General features: G+C 38.9%; 1 protein-coding gene across 1 annotated transcript in view; it reads left to right on the top strand.

Annotated features, from left to right (window-relative positions):
• ROBO2 (roundabout guidance receptor 2) overlaps positions 1–19157 on the top strand; it is a 450032-nt gene that overhangs the window by 322811 nt on the left and 108064 nt on the right. The window contains exons 6-7 of the mRNA XM_068144426.1: positions 5759–5886; positions 9894–9905. Coding sequence (XP_068000527.1) covers positions 5759–5886; positions 9894–9905 — 140 coding nt within the window. The remainder of the gene's footprint in view (positions 1–5758; positions 5887–9893; positions 9906–19157) is intronic.

Below are 19157 nucleotides of genomic sequence, written 5' to 3'. Positions count from 1 at the left end.
AAGATCATCGCGTCCAACCTATCAACCAATCCAACCCACCTAAACAACTAACCCATGGCACCAAGCACCCCATCAAGTCTCCTCCTGAACACCTCCAGTGATGGTGACTCCACCACCTCCCCAGGCATCCCATTCCAATGAGCAATCACTCTCTCTGTATAGAGCTTCTTAAATCTAAGGGTTCTGTGAAGTCCTCAGTTAAATGTGTATCAGATCTGGAAATCTAAAGGTTCTGTGAGGTACTCAGTAAAATGTATATCAGATGCCGAAAAAATCATGTTGACAAATCTCTCTTCAGCTCATTAAATTCTTGCTCTCATTTTTAATTTTTAATTATTTTTTTCTTTTACATTTCATAACCATGGTGGCTGAATATGGACAGATACACTTTTGAATGTGGGGAAAGAGTAAAATAACTGTGATGAAAAAGCTTTAATTCAAGTTTATTCTTAGACGCTTAAGCCAATGCATGAATCCAACCTTAGTACACTGGTTTGTAATACTTAAAAATAGTTCATGTGTTTTGTTTTGTTTGTTATTTGGTGGAGCATATGGTAATGGTTTTGACACAGTTCAGGTTTTTGTTTTTCTTCTTTTCTTTTCTCGAAAAAGGCAAGGCTCTTTTCCCCCACTTTGTCACAGCCAGTTACCAATCAATCTCAATTCACAGCACAGTGATGATAGCACATGTTATTCATGGGCCAAATCTGATTGAGTTGCATTTTCAGCAGTGTTTCATATTGAAAAAAAAAAAAAAAAGTGTCTATGGCAGTGACTGTCAGCACACTATTGTACAACTGTCATTAATCAAAACTAGCAACAATGAATGCATTCATATGTGCCAGAGACTGCCAGATTTCTCTCAAAATCACCCATTTCTATTAGAAATTCCTCACCAGCAGTGTTTTCTCATCTGCTTGTTGTTTCTCTGTTTCATTCTTCTTTTCAGTCCCCTGCCTGCCTTCTCAGTTAATTGAAGGCAGACCTGCTCTAACTGTTACTTGTTGAACAGCAATTACGTACCGTGATGCCCCAAAATGACTGGTTTGTATCTAGGTATAGGCTGACTAGCTCTTTAAACAACTTCTCCCATATTAGTCCCATGGCTGAAGTCTAAGATGAACTGAAAGGTTAAGCACCTCCATATGTTTAACAAAGAGAAGAACTTAAAATCAATTAGATGGCCATAAACACGTGAAACTGATGTCTGACACCCTATGTATTTAGCTGAATGTTCGCATTAATTGGCTAGGAGTCAGCAATATTTAGGCAATATGTCAGAAGGTGTTTCTTAACACTGCACATATTTCAAAGCCATTGCCTTCTTAATACACTGGCACCGTTAAGGACCAGCCTAACCAGTATGCTCAAGTTTTCCACCATTACATTGTCAATCCAGGAGTGGTAACCTCTTTGTGTATTAGCAGTCAGAGAGGCCCTGATCCTGATTCCCAAGCATTCAGTAGCACTAATCCAGGTGAGAATGAGCCTCTCCAGAAAACTCAGGTGTAGACACCTTGTTATGGGATTATGAGGCTCTGGGACAGAGAGGTGACAGGACACTATTCAAGACTCTGTTCAAGACTGTGCAGGTGGATGTTTAAGAAAATGGAAGCATATTCAGGCTTCACTGCTTGTTACTTCATGGTTGCTTTCTCACATAAGCTCCTTGTGCTGCTGTGGATCAGGCTAAAAGCCAGTTTTCTTCCTTTCTCCTTCCTGTCTGCTGCATCTGTCAAAGCTCCTCACTGAACCATGGTGACTTCTGGGGACAGTATGGGTGGAACAGATGACTGAGGAGCAGTGTATCAATACTTAAGGAGAGCAGATGGTTATAATGTCCCATGGGTCCATCTGCATATGAAACTAATTGCTAGATGGACATTCTGTCAGGGTGGTCCAAAAATCCAGTATGGCCTTGTTGAAAAAGCAAAACTGGAAGAGCTGGAGCTCTCCTCGAATTAGCTAAGAATTGGGCCATGATAGTCAAATGTTTATACCACCCTCAATGTCACAATCTGAGTGGGAGGTGGCTGTACCCTCACTCTGCGTCCTGGCATGCCATGCAGGTGGCTTGTTCCCCCAGCAGCCTTTGCACAATTTGCATGATTGGCAGGTGCAAGCATAAAAACTGCTGAATCCTTCAAGGCAGCTGGCTGGCATGCGGGCACCAGCAGACTGGTGTGATAAAGAGCAAGTCAGCTGCAGCCCACAGCAGACTGAAGAGCCCTGTCTCAGGCTTCCTACATCCCAGTTCAAGCAGTCAGATACAGTCCTGTTGCCTGTCTGCTTTTATCTTGGCAGTGGTTAATGAACCTCAGAGACATTGTTTGTGCTAAAAGAAAACCACAACAAAAACGTGCTACCTTCTTGCCCAAGTTTATAATTCCTACATCCACATTTATATGAAAACTGATCTTAGTTTTCTTGTATTGCAGGACCTGAATAGACCTTTGTATTTTTGCTACCATTAGTTTCTTGTCTGCAACTCTGTGATCACCAAAGATAAATAATTGCTCTGTCATTGTGGTACTGTTGTCATATTCTTGAGATTTTTAAAAGACAATTTGCCTTTTTTCTCTTATGAAAACAGTGATTTCTCTTTGCCATTGACTAGTTCAGCACAGCATGCAAAATGATATAATTTGTGAGCAAGTTAAGAAGAAATGGTCCTCAACTGCATATGGCTGTTGCATAGTTGCAATAGATCTGTACTGCTCAAGAAGCTGCCTATTAAGCTCTCTAGCATCATAGCTTTTTTCCCCCCCCTTAATGGTACTACACCAGCAAAAAAATGGCCCTAGAATTTTTCTGGAATTTACTACAGGATGATAGAATCATGGGATTCTAAGAGTTGGAAGAGGCCTCAAGGGTTATCTAGTTCCAACCCCCCTAGCATGGGCAGGGATACCTCACACTAGATCAGGTTGCTCAGAGCCCCATACAGCCTGGCCTTAAAAGCCTCCAGGGATGAGGTTTCTACCACCACCCTGGGCAACCTGCGCCAGTGCCTCACCACCCTCATGGTGAAAAACATCTTCCTAACATCCAATTTGAATCTACCCATTTCTATTTTAGCACCATTCCCCCTAGTCCTATCATTACCTGACACCCTATGTCCCTCACCAGCTTTCTTGTAGGCCCCCTTCCAATACTGGAAGGCCACAATAAGGTCTTCTAGGAGTCTTCTCCAGACTGTATAACCCAAAAACTCAGCCTATCCTCATAGGAGAGGTGCTCCAGCCCGCTGATCATCCTCGTGGCCCTTCTCTGGACACCTTCCAGCACGTCCATGGCATGTCCCTATATTTTCCCTTGGCATACCTTTTATAGTCCTTAGTTAAACCTGAAGTACTGCATATACACATAATTAAGTATAACTGTTAATAAAAAGGGGATTATGTATGTTTATCTCTGACAGCATAGCTAGCCTCAGCTTGGTCTTTTTTAATTGAATTGTTGCTAATAAATAGAATGGACTTACTAAAGAAGAATGAAGCAGTATTTTGCTGGGGTGAGTGTGCAAAGATGTCTTGAATTCTCTAACTGACGCTGTGAATTTTAATTAGACATAACAGAGCTTTAAATGTTTCAATATGCAGGATCCTTTAACATTCTTTATAGTCTGTTATAACGCACACAGTGCCCTCGCTACAAATCTGCACTAAAGGAACCAATAGCAATGTATATTATTGTGGTAGTTTTAGGCTATGCCTGTAAAATTTTTCAACAGATCTTGAGCAGAAAAGTAGTAAAATGTAAATAAATCACTACTGGGTGATAAAAGGAAAGGAAAGAAAATTCTAAACAATCCCAGTTTAAGAAAGACGTTGAGTTGCTGTCCAGAGAAGGGCAACAAAGCTGGTGAGGGGTTAGGAGCACAAGCCCTATGGGGAGAGGCTGAGGGAGCTGGGGTTGCTTAGCCTGGAGAAGAGGAGGCTCAGGGGAGACCTTATTGCTCTCTACAACTACCTGAAAGGAGGTTGTAGCCAGGTGGGGGTTGGTCTCTTCTCCCAGGCAGCCAGCACCAGAATAAGAGGTCACAGTCTCAGGCTGTGCCAGGGGAGGTATAAGCTGGATGTTAGGAAGAAGTTCTTCATAGAAAGAGTGATTGCCCATTGGAATGTGCTGCCCAGGGAGGTGGTAGAGTCACTATCACTGGAGGTGTTTAGGAAGAGACTGAATGGGGCACTTGGTGCCATGGTTTATTTGATTAGATAGTGTCGGATGATAGGTTGGACTTGATGATCTCAAAGGTCTTTTCCAACCTGGTCTCGTCTGGTCTGGTTTGGTCTATTCTATTCTATTCTATTCTATTCTACTCTACTCTACTCTACTCTACTCTACTCTACTCTACTCTACTCTACTCTACTCTACTCTACTCCACTCTATTCTATTCTATTCTAGTCTATTCTATTCTATTCATTGGAGAGATATCTACCATGAGCCTGGTTGTACCAAAACACTTTCCCCCTCTTCTCGCTTCTTGGCTCTGGAGAGATACTAACTTGCTTCTGCTTGACCTTGGCTGCATTGTCATAGAGCTTCACAACATTGCTGGCTAATTGCATTGCATTCTTATTCAGAAAAAAATTAAGGGTGCTCTACCATATTTCAATGTTTGCTGAAAAAATCTACAAGGTCTTTCCTGTATAACAAAGACAACGTAAATTAGTTCTTCTGAAATTATGCTTTGAGTATGTATACAGTGAGAAAGTGTGTTGATATCTCACCAAGTGTTAACCTTTCTTTAGTTTTGTCTTCCTATTTCACTATTTGATACATACAAATTGAAGCTAACTCAAGTTTCAAGGCTTATGATATCTACATGAACTGTTGTTGGAAATAATTATACAAGAGACTAAAATATCTATGCTGAAAGCCAGGGTTTGCTTGATTTGGGAACCAAACAAATTTCATATAGGATAAAGTCTCCCATTGATTTTAACGGATCAGATCCTAAAATAGTTTGTTAAGCATGAAGAGTTGTGCAGGATAATAACACTTCAACTGGAAGTATTTTTCTAGCTGTAAGCACTCTGAATACATTAAGACTGAGTTTTCACTGAATGCTGAAATACTACATGTAGTTTGAAGTTTTATATATAATCATGGCTTTAGAAAGAAAGAAATGGACCAAACATAATTGAATCGTTTCTAATTTCTGTTAGTTAAATATTGTCCACCCTTAATGAATCATGTTGTTGAATTCCTGTGAAACTGATAAGTCTCCTTTCATGTGCCTCTTCAATAAATGTCACCTTCCACAGTTGGAGATTAAGTATATTTTTTTATTGTTTGTAAACATGTAGTGTTAGATCCTACCAACATGTTCGGTCTCCCTACTGCAGACAGTATGTGTAGAAAAGGAAGTTTCCCAATCAGCAAAAGCTAAAATGTGTACCTCACATAGTTAAAGGTGTGATAAATCTGAGCTGTCATGTATTGATAACTGGTGTCTGATAGCTTAATTTTATCTTATTGCTCTAGATCAAGGACAAAGTGAATGATGTTATTAATAATGCCCTAATACTAAGTGAACATAGCAATACTAATTTTATGTAAAGTTTCTAACTAATTCCGAGTGCCATAAAAATGTCACCAAGATGAATGTTTGGTGGAATTATCTAATGCTAGATAATAATTTATCTTCCAAAGTTGGCTCCAAGATAGATTCAGGCTGGCATATTCCAGGTGAGGGTTCTCATTCATTTCTGTTCTCTACACAAAGAGTTTTCATTCTTCTTCTGTAATCCAGGTATGACATCAAAGACGACTACACTTTGCGCATTAAGAAGGCCATGAGCACAGATGAAGGAACCTACACCTGCATTGCTGAGAATCGAGTTGGAAAAGTGGAAGCTTCTGCTACCCTCACTGTGCGAGGTGAGTGTTCCCATGGAGAGAGAGGGTCTGTGTCCTCAGTTAATAAATTGCTTTCTGACAAAATAGATCACAGCCTTACCTGGCTTTGTTTGGGCTTCGCATACCCTTTGCAATTTTGGGTGCTGTTCTCTTTTACAACAGAGGTGAAATCCTGGTCCTGTTGATATCTCAGACAAAACCTGAATTTACTTCAACAGGATAAGATGTCCCTGCAGTTGAAGACTTGTCCCAGTGGCTTTTTTTATTGAAGAGTACATGCATATGTACGCATAACTGTTGGCATAGACTTTAATATGTGAGCCATCAGTTGAGGCTATTAGTCACATTCCTTTCTGTAATAAGTACATGGAGTATAGTAAGTAACTGTGTTTATTAATGCCAAACATAATGCAGATAGTATTGTTATGTAATTAGCTCTGCCATAATTAAAGTCTCTACCACTACTCTTTATCCCAATGATAAAGCTTAGACAAAGGAAAAAGAAAATCCTACTTAAATTCTGTAAGTATTACAGTGTAAGGACTAACATATTCTCTCCTAAAACAATCTGTGTCTCTACAATTCACTTAGTGTTTATATGCTGCTTTTTGATGTAGTGAGGAGATTTTAAGACTGGTAGAATAATGAGTTGCCAAAATGTCTTTTGTGCCAGTAGATACAGACATGCTAAAGATTATGAGGAGAGAAAAAGTTAGTAGACGAATATTTCCATATGAGTAAATAGAATATGATAGTTATGACTCCATTCCAAAAGATAAGCAGCAATTTGACACAATGGATATCATAAGGACACTATTTCACAGTTTAGTGGTGCATGCTGACGGTTTTCAGTAGAGCTGTGAAAGGTTAATAAAAACATTTTTAGCTTTATCTGTTCTCCTCTTTTCATACACATTAAATCAAATGTTCAAAGTCTCAATGGATTGCTTTATTAGAACTGGGGTCAACTGACCCAAGAGGCCAGCTTCCATTTCCATCCATTTAATGCATAGACACAGTTCAGTTTAATTTGTTGAATTCAAAGGGAAAAAAAGCCCTGAGTCGCTTTGTTGGGGGGAGATGTTAGTATATAACAAAGAGCATTGTGATAATCCAGCTGCTAAAATATTACTTTAGTGGTCACTTTAGATAGTAAGTGATAATGCAGCTCTTCTCATTTTAAGATGAAGAAATGCTTCATGCTTCTGTGAGAGATTGGTTTTCCATTTTGTAACATGAGACAAATAGTCACTACAGTGAACTCCCAGAAACGCTCTCAGTCTGTTCCTTTGTCACAGGCATAATTGTGGTATTCAATAAATCTGGCAACCAGTTCAATAGCCTTTAAACACTCCTAGAGCTGTTTCCACTCTACATATAGCTGGAGCAAACCTTTGATATTTGCTACCCAGACTTTTGATATAAGCAATAGCTAGAATCAAGCAAAAAATTCCTTTGCAATCATTGAAGCTTGAACCTGATGAAATTAAGGTGAAAGAAAAAAGGCAAACAAACAAAAAACTACAGTAACAACAACAAAAGGGGGACACCACCCTCCCCTCCTCCCCCCCCAAAAAAAAACAACACACCAAAACCCAGGAAATATATAATCATTTTTCCTACAGTAAAAGCAGATTTTTCATTACCTTGGGTATTTCTCCCCCTTGGGTCTGTCATTTTCAGTCAAATACACCATGTTTGTCCAACACAAAGGAAGCCATGGTATTATAGGTGTGTTAAATATTCAGGATATGACAAAAATCAGAAAGCAAAGAAATTCACTGGAGAAGGCTGTTATTCTGAATTGTCTCAAAACAAAGGATTGCACAAACTCTCACTGACTTTAGGAGGACCACAAAGAACAACCTTTTAATTAAAGGAAGCCTTCATTCTGAATTCTTAAACTTGTTACCAGTTTTGTCCAAACTGCTTTTACAGCAACCACTTGCCATGTAGAGAAGCAAACCTACATAACATTTGAAAATTTACTTTGAAGGTGTCTTGATCCTTGCAGGTGTCATGTGTAGCTACAGCTGCAAACCCAGCAGCAACAGCATAATTGTGAGCTCCCTCATTCATGGCTCCATCTTCTCCAAGCAGGGGATGAGGATACAGACAGGAAATTTGCTGTCACAAACAACAGAATTTGAATTCTGTGACTCAGCCTTCATGCCCTCTCTTGGGAAGATATGCATCACTCTTACTTCTCATCTTTCTGCAGAAGAAGTAATTTCCATAATACTAGAAGCTACAAAGTCTTCAAATAGATGATGGGTAAGAAAGGGCAGCAAGCCTGAAATAGAATCACTGAATCAATAAGGTTGGAAAAGACCTCAAAGATCATCAAGTCCAACCTGTCATCCAACACTTCATGACTACTAAACCATGGCTTCAAGTGCCACATCCAATCCCCTCTTGAACACCTCCAGGGATGGTGACTCCACCACCTCCCTGGGCAGCACATTCCAATGGCAAATAACTCCTTCTGTGAAGAACGTCTTCCTGACATGCAGCCTAAACCTCCCCTGGCACAGCTTGAGACTGTGTCCTCTTGTTCTGGTGCTGGTTGCCTGGGAGAAGAGACCAACCCCCACCTGTCTACAACCTCCCTTCAGGTAGTTGTAGACAGCAATAAGGTCTCCCCTGAGCCTCCTCTTCTCCAGGCTAGACAACCCCAGCTCCCTCAGCCTCTTCTCATAGGGCTGTGCTCGAGGCCTCCCCCCAGCCTCATTGCCCTTCTCTGGACCCATTCAAGTGTCTCAATGTCCTTCTTAAATTGAGGGGCCCAGAACTGGACACAGGACTCAAGGTGTGGCCTAACCAGTGCTGAGTACAGGGGCAGAATGACCTCCCTGCTCCTGCTGGCCAAACTATTCCTGATAGCAGCCAAGATGCCATTGGCCTTCTTGGCCACCTGGGCAAATAGTTAAAAGAAGGAAATGTGACAAAGTAGAGGATAAAGCTATAGAAGAGTTGAGAACTCAGATGAGCCTTGATTGCTGTGCTGCCTCTGGATGTGCACATCTTGCAACTGTCCCTAGCCTGCACATAAATGTATAGAGCTGGTTAACATCTTAAAATGAAAAAAAAAAAAATATAGGAAAAACCCAATGGTGTTATTCAGATAAACTGCAGCTACTTCTGCTGCTAAAATAAGGGAAGTTCGCCTACACACATTCAACCTCAAGTCAGTTTTATGTCCAACTTTTTAACTTTTCTGATAGGGAATGTCTACATTTTATTACCAGAGGGACTGACAGCCCTCTTCCTCAGCACAGGGATGATGAAAGACTGTTTCTGTAATCAAGAAATCACTTGTTGCAGCAGCAGCTTTCAATCTTGATATCAACCTGAAACAGTATTAACCTGTCAATCATTTAGCAGCAAATTTTTTTAGGAAGTAGAAGTTATCTAAACAGTAATTTGGGAGATTCCAGGTTGAAATCCCTGTAGCCATTTCAATCTATTTGTTATGTTTTTGTCAGTGGAAAAAGCAGTGTGGTGTAAAGCTTTCAAGCTTTTATGTCTCATACTGAATGAGAAAAACTGTCCTGGGCATTCCGTAGCCCTGGCTGAGGTACTGACTCTTCATATTTACGTTTCTATTGGTATTTGACTCAGAAAGCAAATACCTTGCATCTACTGGTATGACATTTGGCAGTCTGCAGCTTAAATTGATGTGTTTATCAGGATCTAACTGTTTGTGCTAACGCAATGCAATTTTTCTTTTATCAGGCATTAACAGTGATACTTGATGATGGCATGCGAAGATAATATAAAATGTTTCTCAGAGAATGGTTCCAATCAGCTTGTTCAGATGCTATGCTCAAGTAAATGTGATAATAGTGGCATGGGACTAAACAGTAACAACAGTAAACAGTTTTACTTAGGCTGCCATTTGAGGGGTTAGCAGTCATGGTAGTATCCATAGTGGAGGGTAACATTACACGTCATGCATTCTGACAGATATTCTTTTCTTTTTTGAATTTCTTTTTTATGTTCTCACTACACCATTGTAATGTCAACAGCTCGCCCTGTTGGTAAGTAACCATCCTTCTATCCATTTTAGCATGGCTTCATGCAATGCTTCATCTTTCATTTGCAACAGCATTTAAACTGGCTAAAATTAGCAGCCAGCGCGCTTAACTGGCTAAAATTAGCAGACAGTGCTGTATCGTTTTAACTGTCTAACACCAGGCAAGTGATTTCGACTGACAAAGTGCTGTTTCTGAACTTTGTATTTTCTGCTGTGTCGTGTATAACTGCATTTGCTAAATCACCAGCAAATACCAATTGTTGAAATGGGGTGGGTATGGTGGTACTGAGACAAAATCATTCTTTCAGACTCTTTTAACAGTCTGTTTAAGGGCCTGGTATAAAAGCCATTGAAATCAACAGAAAGGATTGTATTGACTTCTATGAGCTTCTATCAGGCCCTAGATGATCTGCTCATTATGCTTTTATTGCATATCAGTAAGAGTGCAGGCTTTGCATGTCCCGTCTTGTATCTTTCAAAAAGTCTTGAAATTAAGTAGTCCTGAAATTGAAGAGGGGATGGAGTAGATTTCCGTGCTTGTTAAGAAGGCTCATCACTGATGTTTGCCCTTGGGTCATCTTGGAGTGCATTTTGGGTTGCACTGTGTAGAATGAGGACTATTTTGAATAACAAGTCTAGAGGAAGACATCCTCTGGATTTTAGAATCCCATAATGAAAATTCTGTTTTCTTTTTTTTCCCAAGCTTTTGAAATAGCTTCTGAAAACTTATCAAAATGTATCTCAGGAAAATGGAAAATTTGCCACTGTCAGGAGCTTAAATTCCCTTTTGTTTTTCAGAAATATCCTCAACATATTATTTAAGTTTCTTTCACGGATATTTACTCTGTGCCTCTATGGATTTTCTAAACAATCAGCTGCGCTGCTCCCCTGACTTCTGTAGTTTGTGTTCAGATGTATCTTTCAGAAGAAAGATGACTCTTTATCATTAGTGTGAAAAGTTAGTACTGGTGTCTATGGAGACTGATGAAGGGTTTGGTTTTATTTAGGCAAAACTTTCCTTAGATATGTGTGTGACTACAGTTTCTGAGTTTGAACTCTCTCAGCTCATCACTGTTACAAGTTTGGAGGAAGAAAGGTTGGAATAATTTAAAGCTAAAATCCAGGTTAGGCCTCTGTTTCCAGAATTAAGGTCATCTCATGCTTACTAGCTTGCTTGCACTAGCATACATAGAGCCAAGTATCTCTGTGTTCATGGCATGGCTTCTGCACATCTGGAGAATTTCCTGTGCAGAATGGAAATTCACTGTTCTCCATCTGGGATTTTGATAGCAAGCTTTAATCCTATTCACTACTGTATTACTTTGGCATTAAGCTACTTCTCAAGGAGTTAGTTCCCAGGAATTGTAACTAGAAGACTAGAGAAAGCTTGGAAGAAATTTCCCCATGCTTTTTTAATTCACTAAGAAAATGCTACAAGATTAAAATATTTTACTTCTAGAAATTTTTCTCACTTTGCTCACACTTAAGAAAAAACCAAGAAAAAAAAATATCACAAACTAAAAAGTGTTTCAGACTCTATGAAAGCCATATAACAGAGGTGACTGGAGAATCACAAGGAGTGAGACACCATTAGCAATATCCACTTGTTGATGGTGTCTCATTTCAGAACACCAATGCTTTTTGGAAGCTTTTCTGGCCATTGAGTCTTCCATAATTCTCCAAAGTTTGTACAGAAGCTCTTAGTCTCAAGTTACATTAAGTGTAACCATCCTGTGATCACTTTGAAACATTCCCTGCCCTTGTTATTCTTTTGCAAGTGAACACGTGGTCCAAAGAAAATTCTTCCTTTATACTTAATTTAATTTAGGAAACATAAATTTGAATGACTGCCCTGAAAATAATTATTAAATAAGTTCATTGTCTTTATCAAATTATTTAATTTAGGGATTATCTTTGTGAATTCTGAAAAGTCTATTAGTAAGTCTAACTCCAAAGTGATATTTAATATACCAAACTCTCATACAAGTGTGTATGTAGTGATTGCTGTGTATAAGCAGATCAGTTTCTTTAGCTCAATTTCATCTGATCCTGTACCTGTATAAAAGGCAGTGCTGTCCTTATGATAGTATATACCTTAACAATCTGAATATTGCTTAACAATCTGAAATGAAATGGTTTTTAAGGCCAGGCAGGATGTGGCTCTGAGCAACCTGATCTTATGTGAGGTGTCCCTGCCCATGGCAGAAGGGTTGGAACTGGATGACCTTTGAGGTCCCTTCCATCCCTAACAATTCTATGAGTCTATGAAATTCTACTCTTCCTATCTTTGTTTCATTCAAGAGTAGGCAAAGCAAGCATCTGCCTATCCTGTGGGCATTTGGGTTTTTAATTTAAAGCCCAGTAAGGCAAAACAAAGTAACTTCTATCTCCACCACCAGTTCCTCACCAAGAAGCCCAAGTAATCTTCCATTGAAATTGTCATTTGACAAGAATGGTGAGTCAAATCTTGTAGCATTTTTTTTTTTTTGCTCAGGAATTTAACAGGAATGCAGAGCAAAAATACATGTCCTTACAGCAGGAAAACTACAGCAAGCACTGCTTAATGTTATTAAACTCACAGCTCTCTAGGAGGGCGACATTTTGACAGAAGTATACTTATATATTTATGTACATGTTTAACTGCAGGGGAACAGTTTAAAACTTTATATTCTTTTGTAACACTTGAGAATTATCTAGGTACCTCTGCCTTTCATCACTACTTCCAATTCCAAGCAGACATTCTTTGTCTGCATTGTGTTTTAAACGAGACCAAACAATTTTCTTTCAATGGCTTGGCAATGAAGAATAGAGAAATGTATTTTTAATGTTCCAGGACTGTAATTCATGTTGTAAATGGATTAATTTTCGTTTTCTATTCAATATTTGCTTCAAATATTTATTCTGTTAGTTGTGATGTTTTTATTTAAATTTCAGCTTGAGTGGAAAATTCAGGAGTGGGATTACCGAGGACCATGTTTGGTTCAAGCAGTTATTAACATATGGTATATACTACATAGACAAAATGAGGTATGGTTCTGCCTGAGGTGGATGGCAGCTGGTGGTTTTAACAATTCTATGCCAGATTACTCATCATGTTTGGATTTGCTGCTAGGGATTAAACGTATTGCCCATTTCTAAAATGTCTATTCTCTTATTTATAAACTTTTCAAAATATTTATGACAGGATTTACACCATATGGCTTTGGGCAGCCAGATATTTATCCCCATTTACACCATTTCTATTATTATTTCACCCATTAGATGAATTTTCCAGATAAGTAAATTTGTATTTTCTCATTTTCACTTTCTGCTGCATTTCTTATGTCATCTAGGCAGCAGAATAGGTGCTAAAAGATGCACAAAAGCTGGGAGAAGCCCCAAAGCTTCATATAGCCCTAATGAAAGCAACACTGACCCTCTTTGGAAAAGCAGTTGCTCTACTGATTTTAGGCAGAGGACCTCAAGTTCCAATAGAAGATCTCTGAAAATGTGTCTGATGTTTCAGTTACCTTTTTACTCATCATCCAAAAAGTCATGACACACTATGCTGTTTCTAAATCAATTTTAACTACATCCAAGTGAAAACGCACTTCTTTGCATTTCAGTTGCCATGCAGTAACTCAAATTTACTTAATTTACTGTCATGTGCTATAAGTCATCTTCCCTGAAAGAAGCTACAGGCAGCAAGTAACCAGATACTTTTGCTACCTAGGTAGAAGTATTTGGAATTAACTATGGTTGTAAAGGGAGACCAGCCAAGTTACAAAAACTTCACTTCCCTACATGTTAGGAGAAGAGAGAAGCTCCTGCCATGAATTCTCCTAATTTCATGTTAATTAAATCCAGTCTGCTCACCTTTAAGTGCAGTGTGCCTCCATGATGCATTTCACTCTGTTGATGACATAAGTGAGCCTGACATGACTTAATAGTCTATTAAGAGTGTTGCAGCATGAAACATAAAATAGAAAGTTCTGTGTTTTAAACAAAGTTGTAGTAGGTGTTGTGACTAGAAATCATATAGCTCAGATGGTTCAAAGTGGTGAGAAAAGTCTCTCATCCCTCTCCATTGTGACTCTTGTAAGGAAAGTCGATATAGGATGAATGCTTTCATTTTTTAGTACAGTTATGAATATGTCACCTTCATCCAAGACACTGAGGATTTATAAAATGATAGTAATGGTGATTGCTGTGTGACAGTAGAGGTGAGATCATGCTTGGCACTGTGGTACCATCTTTCAGTGATAGAAATCTCAAATCTACATCAGTGTGGTATGTTGCCTGTCTACTGCTACTGCCACTCAGAAATTTTCATAAGAAGGCAAAGAAATTAGTGGACAATAGTTTTTCTTAATTTCATTCTTCCTTAAGTGAAAGGATAACACATCATTCCTGCTTAAAAACAGCCACATTCTTCAGGTTAAAGAGAAAAACATTATTTAAAGAGAAAAACATCATTGCGGAATAAAATTCAGATCTCTTTGTATAGCAGGTAAGGGATTAGCATATGGAGCTGACTTGTTCTGACATTTTTAACCCTTTAAAGACCAGCATAGAATTAACTTATATTTGAATTCTATAATGACTTCAGATATCACAGAAAGACATCTGCAATATGTGGGCTAGAATGGCACTGCAAGTAGACACTGAGCACATTAACAGCCAAGCATTTAAGTGCTGCTCCACAGATCTTGCCTTCATTTCTAGATGTTCCAAGTCTTCTTGTGTGTGCCAAATAGTGATTAGGACAGAAACACAGAAGATCTGATAAAGGGTTCTTCTTCAATGATGAGTGTGAAAGATGGCAGTGTATCTACTTGAAGTTGTAGCATGTCATGCTGTGAAGTCCTGGCTCGTTTCACTATGGCACCAAGTTTGTTCCAGGACTCGCAATGTTTCTGTTTTCTCTTATAAAAACCCAGTTACAGCAAATGCACCTTATTTATTGATTAAGTAAGTAATTTATCTATCGATTTATATTTTTATTGCTGAAGTCTAGCTTGGGAAAGTTTTCAGAAGTTCAGTGTGCAAATCTTTTTTAACTTTCCTGAAGCATGCTCAAATGATTGGGAATTGTTTTCTTCAGTGTGTTCTGAGTCTCTCCATAAGGCTTGGAAGATTAGTATATGAAAAAGTCTTTTAATATGTTGCTTCCCCTTAACTTTCTCCTCCTTTTTTGTAAAAGGAAAAATCACTTACAAGTAAATCAATACATTAATCCACTCACTTTTCCTTTTCCCTTCTTTGCTCACTTGCTGCTAACCATATTACAGTTTGGACGTGATCTCAGTGTTATTCAGCATCAAAACTACTGTATGCCCCATTTCTTCAATGCTAGCTTTGTCAATCAGCATAGTCTTTTTTTTTTTCTTCCTTGCTCCTATTCTTTTCACTTAACAGTGTCCCAAACTCAGCCTTTTTTGTTCTCAAGGGTAACAAACCAGGAACTCGTCATCTTTCTCACTATAGATGTAGCCTATTGCCCTACCTAGGCTCTTTTAGTGTTCTCATCATCTCCTTAGCTCTGCTCCTCAGCATATGGATCCATGGTTTGTTGAAGGAGATAACCAGATTGTACTCATTATTTTGATGAACTCTTGCTAAATCAGGAAGAGGTAGGCTTTTCTTTTGAAAACACGTTACCAGCATTTCCCCTTCTATCTCCCGTGACCAAAGGAATCATGACATACTATGTATCTTTTTGTTGACATCATTTATTTAGTTTGCTAAACTGAGAGGAAGTATAATAGCACAAGGCATCCCCTACTGTTACAGTTTACAGTAGAAAGTGGGCTAAAATGCTAACATTTTAGGAAACTATTTCTTTTCCATCTGATCTGAACAAAGGCTACATCCTGAATCTCAGAAGCTTGAGGAACAAGAAAAAAAAACTCAAAAAGCATTTTCTAGTGTAGAGAAAGTCTTGAGCAATCTAAGCTATTGGACAGACAGAATCAGTGCTACCCTTCTTTATATGCATCAAAACTAAGTGAAGAGCTTTCTAGAAGGGATTTTCCAGCATCATGTGTAAGGTGGAGTCACTTAAAGGAGATAATTGGACAAGATCTAATAAAATAGAGATATATGATTAAATAAAGGCAGGCTGCAATCTAATATTGAGATGAAATTCAGGACAGACATTTAAACTTAATATTTAAATGCACTGTAATGTAAAAGAGAAGGAGTGGGTTAGAGAAAGTACTGCTCCTGAACTCAGAGCACTGGAAATGGAAGCGAGGGACAGAAAGTGCACACCTTTGATTTCATCTGGTTAGGAAACACTTAGATTTTATCATAATTATTATCACAGGGGTCTTTATTGACTTTTGTCCTAGAGAAGAAGGAAGAACAGATTCTTAGTAGTACTTTTCAGGGGGTTTCTGCTTCAGCTGATGTTATAAGAATGATAAATGCGGATTTGGTAGTAATGCTAACTGAAATTGGCAGGAAAACCTTGAATATAAACCAAACCTGCTTTTTGAATAGTTTGTACCCCACCTCTCTGTTTTTCCCACCATGCAGATGTATCCCACTTCTTTCTTTTAGGTCATTCAGGGATGAGAAGTTTTATGTGTCAAAATAGATAGGACAGTTAGTGTTTTCTATGTATTGATCCTCTAGACTTTTCACCTCTTGCAAAGAAAGAAAAACATGCTTGTGCTTCCATGCTTTAAGAGATTATCTGATTCAGTGTTTCAGAACAACTAGAGTATACAAATATTGTTACATGTGAAATTCAGAACCTGAATGTAACATGAAGATTAGAACAATTATTCCAGGTATAAATGAAGGCTGTGTTTTAATATGATTCATCTGAAAACAGCAACAAAACAAAACAAAAGGAATTCTCACTTTCCATGAAACTGAAGCAGCATGAAGGACACTTTCTGAAGAACTGGTCCTGGTAATAAGTTTGCTGAGATGTCACTTAGAATCATAGGATCAGTAAGGTTGGAAAAGACCTCAAAGATCATCAAGTCCAACCTGTCACCCAACACCTCATGACTACTAGACCATGGCACCAAGTGCCACGTCCAATCCCCTCCTGAACACCTCCAGGGACGGTGACTCTACCACCTCCCTGGGCAGTACATTCCAATGGCAAACAAGTCTCACTGTGAAGAACTTTCTCCTCACCTCAAGCCTAAACCTCCCCTGGTACAGCTTGAGACTGTGTCCTCTTGTTCTGGTGCTGATTGCCTGGGAGAAGAGACCAGCCCCGTCCTGGCCACAGCCTCCCTTCAGGTAGTTGTAGAGAGCAATAAAGTCTCCCCTGAGCCTCCTCTTCTCCAGGCTAAGCAACCCCAGCTCCCTCAGCCTCTCCTTGTAGTGCTTGTGCTCAAGGCCCCTCACCAGCCTTGTTTCCTTTCTCTGGACACATTCAAGAGTCTCAATGTCCTTCTTAAATTGAGGGGCCCTTTGCTCTCTATTTCTCTACCTCTTTGTAGCCTGATTCCTACCCCCCAGTGCTTTTTTTCATTTAGCCTGCTAAAAATTCTCCCTACTTGGCCCCTGTGCTTCTACTCCTCTGTAGCTGATCTGCTGGTGCAGGATATACAAGAATTCATTTTGAAGTGGTGTCAATGCTAGAGATGGTATCTGAGCTATGGATTACTGATACCTTCATTGTTGGAAGCTGCTTATCAGAAGAATCCAAACCAAGTACCATCTTTGTCACTTTCACCTGTGTCATTTTAAAGCCATATCAGGGGTCTAGTGCAGGGCTTCATGAATCACTCGTTATCCGTACAACCTACTCATTCTTCCATTTTGTTGGCAGAACCTGAAGAAGAAATCATGGCAAAACGAGAACACACTAAATTTGCTGCTATCACTCTTTTCCTGTAGTATATATATTTTTTCAGTGAGTCTGATCCAAAGACTCCATAATCAAATAGAATTTCTATCAACTTCAGTGAGCTTTGAATAAAGCCTCATATGCCATGGTATATGAGAACATTTTATCTTCGTACATATAATTAACAGATTGCTAAAGTTTTCATTGTTTGGATTGTGTAGAATGATTTGGGTCTTGTGGCAGCTGCCTTAGGTAATGGATGACATTTAGAAGAAACCCAAACAACAACAGAAATCCCACTGATACTAGATGTTGTGGTTGCAATTCCATTTGAGCTTGTGGTAGCAATACTGGGCTAAAACTTGCTAAAATATGTAGTTTTAATTAAAATCAGAGCAATATAGTTTGTGGGCCCCAAGGGACCTGGGAACAGGGGAAATCTGTGAGCAAGTCATGATAATAAAATTCCCCTAGGATCATTGAATGTGAACCACAAATGATAAGTTCAGCTTAGAAAACTGTGTTACTGGAAGAAAGCATTTCTAGCACTTGATGTGGGAGCAGTGTGCTTTTTTTGCTATGAATTTACATTTTTTTAATGGTAAATTTCCCCTACCTTTCAGAGTCTTCTGCCATGTATCAGATCAGGTGACCAGAGTTCACCTAAGAGGCGTGAACTCACTGTTTCAGTCAAGCTCCTTTACACCAGCAGCTTTATCAGCTCCTGGTGACTTAACATAACCTTTAGTTTTCAGCAACACAACTGGGAAAGAAGTGAATGCAAACCATCCCACCAGATTAGAGAGTCTGGTAGCTATTAAGATTGGACAAGAGTTAAGAAATCTCTTTGAAATAATTCACAGCGTTTGTTTCTTCTTTCATGTTTTATTTTTTATATCTAAAAGGCTTTAACCCTTCAGCAGAGGCTACTTTTGTATATATTTATTAATAGAATAAAAGATCCATTCAATCAGGCATAAAACAACATCTAGAAAGAGTGCCACAGAATGCACTCTTCGCATTTTGAGCGGCATAACTAACGCTCACTACTGCTCATGCTTTTCTATCTCCATTTTAATTCTTCCAGTAGAAGACTGTTCTGTGCTGTAAAAACAGTTCTGAACATGATGTGATTAACCTTAGGGTCCCCCCATCCCCTCATCTCAAAGCCTCCTCATACATGGCCTATGCTTTCTATTCATGTTCAACCATCTGATTTCCATACCATCTCACTCAGCCTCACAAGTAGCTATTAGCATAACAGAGCTTTAGTGTGACATTGATTGAAGTCAGCACTTGCTGAATGCAGTATCAAAGCATAATTTGCCAGGAATCAAATCTAATTTACTGTGTACTATTTAAAGTTCTCAAAAAACAAAGAAGTATCAATAGAAGTGTACTAGGTCTCTAGTCTTAACTGTTCTTCTTTTTTTCATATTTTTGGCTAGTCCCCTCAAACCC

The sequence above is a fragment of the Melanerpes formicivorus genome, unplaced genomic scaffold (assembly GCF_026170545.1).
Source record: "Melanerpes formicivorus ecotype bairdi unplaced genomic scaffold, bMelFor1.0.p_v2 SCAF_11, whole genome shotgun sequence".
NCBI lineage: Eukaryota > Metazoa > Chordata > Aves > Piciformes > Picidae > Melanerpes > Melanerpes formicivorus.
This window is presented reverse-complemented; position numbering and strand designations above follow the sequence as displayed.